The sequence below is a fragment of the Candoia aspera genome, chromosome 9 (assembly GCF_035149785.1).
Source record: "Candoia aspera isolate rCanAsp1 chromosome 9, rCanAsp1.hap2, whole genome shotgun sequence".
In the NCBI taxonomy this organism is placed as follows: domain Eukaryota; kingdom Metazoa; phylum Chordata; class Lepidosauria; order Squamata; family Boidae; genus Candoia; species Candoia aspera.
In genome coordinates, this window is record NC_086161.1 from 24,393,828 (window position 1) to 24,400,639 (window position 6,812).

General features: G+C 45.6%; 1 protein-coding gene across 1 annotated transcript; it reads left to right on the forward strand.

Annotated features, from left to right (window-relative positions):
* The first annotated feature begins 484 nt into the window (after nucleotides 1–484).
* LOC134502914 (leucine-rich repeat LGI family member 3-like) lies at nucleotides 485–6,372 on the forward strand. The gene is made up of 4 exons (XM_063311428.1): nucleotides 485–492; nucleotides 1,913–2,082; nucleotides 3,528–3,692; nucleotides 5,427–6,372. The coding sequence occupies exons 1-4, from the start codon at nucleotides 485–487 to the stop codon at nucleotides 6,242–6,244; spliced, it is 1,161 nt and encodes a 386-aa protein (XP_063167498.1). The 3' UTR covers nucleotides 6,245–6,372.
* Nucleotides 6,373–6,812: the final 440 nt, after the last annotated feature.

A 6,812-nucleotide genomic window follows, 5' to 3' on the forward strand; every position in this document is an offset into this window, starting at 1 on the left:
AAGGAGGCTTCTGTTTTTCTACCTCATTTTCAGGGTTCTAGAATTTCTCTACCTTGAATGGTGGAGTATTTTTGAACCTTTTGTCTTGCTGCAAAGTGGAAGAGAGTACTGGGATTTTTTTTTTCAGTTGTACAACTCTTCACGACTCTTAAAAAGGATGAACCTTTGCACATTGAAGAATCTTTCAAAAAGCATAGCTGCAGCTTGCAACTTTGCACATTGAAGAATCTTTCAAAAAGCATAGCTGCAGCTTGCAACTTCCATTGTTCAGTCTTAATGTGAGGACAATGAAATGTTTGGCACAAAACAGCTGTCCTTCCTTTCTTTCAGATCTTTGGCCAACAACAACCTGCAGACGCTGCCCAGAGATCTCCTGAAGCCTTTGGATATACTTAGTGATCTGTAAGGCCCTCTGAGGTTGGGAATACTTTAAAAATAACAGTAACAGGAATAATAGCATGTGGGTGGCCATTAGGGGTACTAGATGGGCAAGTGACATCATGGGCAACATGACATCATCATGCAAATTACACAAATTACATAATTTGTGCCCTTTGCACAATGACCTCATGATGCATGAAACATCATTGTGTATTCTACTAGAGGCCTATGGTAATCTGGCTAATTCTTTCTGAAAGTAGAAATGTCTTTGGGGCTCTGTCTACCCATACGATTGTTAATTTCGTCAACAGTAGGTCATCGAGACTGCATCCAAAGATTAGCTTTAGTTAAAAGAACTAAGGCAAAGTCTTTGGGTGAATCCAGCCAACTGGGACAATTTAAGTCCAAGTTCCAAAATCAATGGGTGTGAATAATGAATGGAATATGAGGGAACATGGTTTAAACACACATCTATTATTTTTGCACTGAAACCAGAGAGACTTAGAAACAAGAATGTGTAACTTAAGTATGACTGGATAGGATTCCAGGTTTTTAAAGATGTAAATTGCATATTCGCTTAGCCCAGCTGCCTAGCCATTAAAAGAATGATGTGCTGAAAGTGAGAGAACTGGAGCTGAATTCCCACTTACCCAGGGGGCACTAGAGCAGGGCACAGGGCCAGAAGACATTGACTTAATTGGCTGTAGAGAGACCTTTCAGATATGTAACAGGACGATCCAAACCTTAATTTGTGTAACACAAACACTTCATTAAAAAAGGACAGTATTGGGCTATGTTAGGGATTGTGCATCATTCTCTGTCCTCATCCTCATTCTGCTGATTAATTACCAGGGACCAGTTCAGGAATCATCCTAACATAGATGGCAAACAATGAGGTCATAACATTCCCCAGCCATGTGTGTGGTTTAGCTTTTACCGACTACCCGACCAGTGATAGGTTTATGGTTCAATACGCAAATGCAGCAAATGGGTTAATTCAGTAAAGCAAGTTGTCCGAAGGCAGCTCTTGATGGTCTTACAGTCAAAGAGAAAGATGGGCCATTAGTGCTAGAACCAAATTTTCATTTCTAGTTCAGCCCCACGGTAGAGCTGACCCCATTTCCACACTTGGTTTGTTTCTTTGGGGACTACATAGGGCAGCCTTTCTCAATCTTTTGACCCTGGAGGAACCCTTGAAAATTTTTTCAGTCCTCAAGGAACCCCTGCACATTCAGGCTCAAATAGAGGCCAGGAATCACAAAATGATTCTATTCGTTGCATGGGTAGGCCTGTACATGTGCATTAATGGTGTTCTTAAACTAAAGAATGAAACATACCTCTTTAATGTGAAGTTGCCTGAATTTGAAATATTCTTTAAATAAATCATGATTTCCCAGGGAACCCCTAGTGACCTCTCGTGGAACCCTAGGGTTCCATGGAACCCTGCTAGAGAAACCCTGATATAGGGCCTTGTCTTTAGAGTTGAGCTGGAGAAGGTCATTGATGGTCCTCAAATTTTCCCTCCCCATAGAGACCTTCGAGGGAATTCTTTGACCTGTGATTGCAAGATCAAATGGTTGGTAGAATGGATGGAGAACACCAACACAAGTATGCCTGCCATTTTCTGTGGTGGTCCCCCCCAGTACCAAGGCCAGAAGATCCGAGAGCTCCCTCTGAAGGACTTTGACTGTATCACCACAGGTAGGAAGGGATGTCTTTGCATGGCCGTCTAAGAAATGGCATCAGAACTCATAAATCAGGTCAAGAATTTGGTTTATCAGAGTTACATTCATGTTCTCCAGCTGCCTCTGGAGCTCAGGGTGAGGTTGCCATCATTTTTTCCTTAACAACCACCATGCATTTGTTAAAAGCTAGCTAGTAAAATGAGGATTTGCTGGTGAAACTTTTCCTATTTCCACTTCTTTCTGCTAGGAGAAGTCACAGACAAAAGGATGGATTCATTTGTAAAATTACAGGATTTTACGTCAGTTAACCTAAAAAGTATTATGGACATTATTTGACAAATTTTCAGTGAGGCTACTGGAATTTCTAAAAAAAAAAAAAGATTGCATATAGAAAATGAGGCCCAGATGCCAGTCTGCCTTATGATCAGCTGGTGTTTTAAATATAGCACAAATATTTTAAAAAACACAACAGCAGAGTACTGGGCATCAAATAGGACAATACAATTCCCTGGATTGGATGATATCCAACCAGTGGTTGAAAACAGCTGAAAAGCTGCACAACTGGGGAGAAAATGTTTTGGAAACGGAGGTGCCATATGAGTATGGCACTGTGACTGCTGCCTCGGAGCGGGTCTTTGGGAAGCAAGGGGCAAGACTTGACTGAAGCCATTAATAAAATAAATACAAATGAAAAGTTTTGAAGGGACTATGCTGATGACACTCAAGGCTTTGGTGCATGTGAAGACATCCACAGGAGGGGTCAGAACAGTCAAAAGGGCAGCTGTGCCCCCATGATTGAAGCCCCATGTGTTGCATGTAAAACCAGGGTGAGTGTGAAGGTCGTGATCCTGTTTGTTATTAATTCAAAGACTCTTGCCACAAGCCATTAAAGGATATGGAAGAGATCTTTATTTAATACAAGTGATCATTTCCAATGCAAAGACTAGACTAAAAAGCCCGTGCAAAATGTCAGTTACATCTTCAACCTTTGCACCACCCCACTCCCAGATGAGGAATTCACTCTGTGACAACCCCTCCTTTCTTCTCACAGTTCTTTCATTCCTTAGTCATAAATCCTTCACTAACAAGCTGATAATGCCATGCCATTTGTGTCAGCCTTGTACCAGCCGTTCGACTAAGCATCCTAATCAACAATCCTAATGGTCCTACATGCCTAACTAATAACTACAAAGCATTCCCAACAACCCTGCAGGTATGCTAAACTAATTACTGCAAATCCCATTACCAAATAGTGGCAGGATCTTCCATCCTGACAGTGAGCCTTTGATCACGTGGTCCTGGCCACCAACTTGACTTTTTTGACCTCTATTGTGGATGCCCCTAGCTCAGGGGGATCCTTGGATGGAAACCACATTTTGTGGTTCTGGTATCTTGATTGTAAATTCCTCCAGGTTTTATGGGAGCCCCTTAAACATGATTGGTTCTTCTCCCCCACCCCAGACTTTGTGGTGCACCAGGTTCTGCCCTTCCAGTCTGTATATGCTGAGCCCTTCACATATTCCAGCGACCTCTACGTGGCTCTGGCCCAGCCAAGCTCCAGCAGCTGTACCATCCTGAAGTGGGACTACGTTGAGCGCAAGCTACGAGACTTTGACCGCATCCCTGGTAAGGCACAGCTGCAGGGCAAAAGGGGACATCTGTTCACCCTGGTGTGGTTGGAAGGCAACAGATTGGGCACATACAGCAAGGGACAGGTTGAGGACCCATTCACAGTGTGGGGTGAGGAATCTTTAGGGAGGAAGGTCACCTCAGGCTGTGAAAAAGAGATCCCCTGCAGATTTATTTAAAAGACTTATATGGCTGCCTATCCCAACCATTTAAAACAAGAACAGCACAAATGAATGAATGAATGAATGAATGAATGAATGAATGAATGAATGAATCAATGAATGAATGAATGAATGAATGAATGAATGAATGACAACCACAAGCAATGCAGTGCCATACTATCAAGGTCTGGCTCAGAACCCCCCAAAATATACAAACCATCATACAAACCAGTCTCACCAGATATCCTGGTCCAAGTCTTGGTCAAATCTTTAAGGTTTTATAGGAGGCCACGAGGGATCAGATCACGGGAGAAGCATTGTTCCACAAGGCAGATGCTGTGGCAGAGAAACAGGTCTTCTGCTTTCCGTTGGATGTCACTGCTTCATAGAAGAGACCCAAAATTTGCCCACCCTGTTGGATCGGACAGGATGGTTGGATGAAGTTTCTCAAACTCAAGCTAGCTTTGCTGCATTCTAAAAGTGCAAGTCCATGTTGGCTGGGAAGGCCATCTGGCAAAGAATTCTGGGAGCTGTAGTCCAACATCTTCAGAGGGTGCAGGATTAGGGAAGGTTGTATTACGGGCACTGTACACATTTTCACCAACACCCATTTGTTGTGGGGGGGAGGACTGCATTGAGAACAAATGCACAATTCTTCTCTCCGATGTAAGAATCTGGCGGCTCTATGCACCCTGGATATTCTAGACCGTGGTTCTCAACCCTGGCAACTTTAAGATGGGTGGACTCCAACTCCCAGCTAGCGATGCTGGCTGGGGAATTCTGGGAGCTGGAGTCCACCCATCTTAAAGTTGCCAGGGTTGAGAACCACCCTTCCCCCCTTCCTTCCTTCCTTCCTTCTCCCTCCCTCCCTTCGATTTATGAGATGCTCCATTCCAAAATGTCTCTAAGGAGCTTACAGAAATAAAGTAAAAAGGATTCAAAGAAAAATTCTCCCAAACCCAGTAACAGCCGACTGTCTAGCTCTTGGCACACTGCGGGAATCAGACCTAGCAACCACATTCTGCAAACAGTCGTTACAGAAAGTTCACTTCTGTTTTCCTAACATTATCTCAGATTACGTTTAAATTGCCTGCCTTGGGTGTTTGACTTCTTGCCCTGACTTACGCTGCCTTCCACCATGGGGTCTTCTCCCCAGGCCATCTCCTAAAAGGCACGGGGACCAGAACCTGTCCCTTGCCATCCATAGGGTTTCAAAGGGGCCTCCCCAGATGTGTCGTTCCCTGGAAATGTTAGCCTGCAGCTCCCCATTACCGCAGCAGGAGGGGGTAAGAGGCGTAGACACTCCTCTCGGCAGGTGCGAGAGTAAGGAATTCCACTTGGCAGGTCCCAAGGTCACTCTTTGGGTATCCCGTATTTAAACGATAGCGGCGTTTCGATCAGGTGAGAATCTCAGTACTGGACCTCGACCCCCATCCTCTCCCGCCAGCTCGCTCACCTACTCAGACGGGCACAGAGGACGTTTGGGCTCCTTGTGATGCAGCGGTGCTCACAGAGCGCGCCTGCTGTCGGTCGGTGTTCTGTGCTGACCCTTTCCAATTCTCTCTTGCAGCTCACTCAGCGGTTTACTGCAAACCGATTGTGGTAGAATCCCACCTGTACGTTGTGGTGGCTCAGCTTTTTGGGGGCTCCTATATTTACCGCTGGGACACCAACATTGACAAGTTCGTTAAGATCCAAGATATTGACAGCCAGAAGATCCGGAAGCCCAATGACATCGAGGCCTTCCAGATCGACAGTGAGTGGTTCTTTGTCATCGCCGACAGCTCCAAGGCGGGCTCTACCAGCCTGTATCGCTGGAACCAGAATGGCTTCTATTCCCACCAAGACCTGCACTCGTGGCATCGTGACACCGATGTGGAGCACCTGGAGGTAGATGGGAAACCCCGACTGATCATCTCTAGCAGCTCCCAGGCCCCTATCATCTACCAATGGAATCGCTCACAGAAGCAGTTTGCCCACCTGGGTGACGTCGCAGAAGTAATGGATGTTCAGATGGTCAAGCATTTCCAGATAGAGAGAGAGAACTACCTGTGTCTGAGCCGTTACATTGGTGATTCCAAGGTGGTCAAGTGGGAAGGGCTGCGATTCACAGAGGTGCAGAACCTGCCCTCTCGAGGCTCCATGGTGATGGAGCCTTTCCAGATATCTCAGCATCGTTATATGGCTCTGGGTAGTGACTTCTCCTTTACCCACATCTACCTTTGGGATGAAGACAAGCAGAAGTTTGTGAAGTTCCAAGAACTCTCTGTCCAAGCTCCACGAGCTTTCCAGCCTATCCCTTTGGAGGACATGAGTGTCCTCCTGGCCCCCAGCTTCAAGGGGAACACACTGGTTTACAAGCGTATTGTGGTAGACCTCAGCTTGTAGGACGGCTGAGTCATTCCTCACCTCCCCCCAACATGCACCACAGCAGCCCTGCTCTACTGCTGAAAGCACTTGCAGCATTCCGTGGCAACTGGCCCTGGTGATCACCGGGACACAGTTCCTTACTCCCTCTCTTCTGCTTGCATCCTATTCAGCTGTTCCGCCTGTTCCTCAAAAGCTCGGTAGAATATGGAAGGACCGTATCAACGGGCATATTTGCAAGACCCCTGGATCGCGGGCTTTTGGGTCCATGCAACAGGAAACACATTTCTTCACCCAGCCCCAGATTTAGTTGCACAAGTGTGAGCACTACAACAGTTGCCCATAAATTGTGTCCAGCGACACGCACTAGTGTATTCTCACAGTATATCCTATCTCGACTAGTATATCCTCACAGCTTACTGAATCCTTTTACAGATATGCAAATGACTTTTGGAGGTGCCCCTTCAAAGAGCGCATGAATCTTAGGTAGCAACTGGTTACCTCAAAATAATTACAAGGAACTTTCATGTATCATAATTTAGTCTGAAATTGCTATGTTTGTCCATTTGTGTTTACAGGGCACTACTGG

Coding starts and splice junctions, on each gene's coding strand:
- LOC134502914 (XM_063311428.1), top strand. Junction 2,083..3,527: donor CTTTGACTGTATCACCACAG/GTAGGAAGGGAT, acceptor CCCCCACCCCAG/ACTTTGTGGTGCACCAGGTT. Junction 3,693..5,426: donor AGACTTTGACCGCATCCCTG/GTAAGGCACAGC, acceptor TCTCTCTTGCAG/CTCACTCAGCGGTTTACTGC.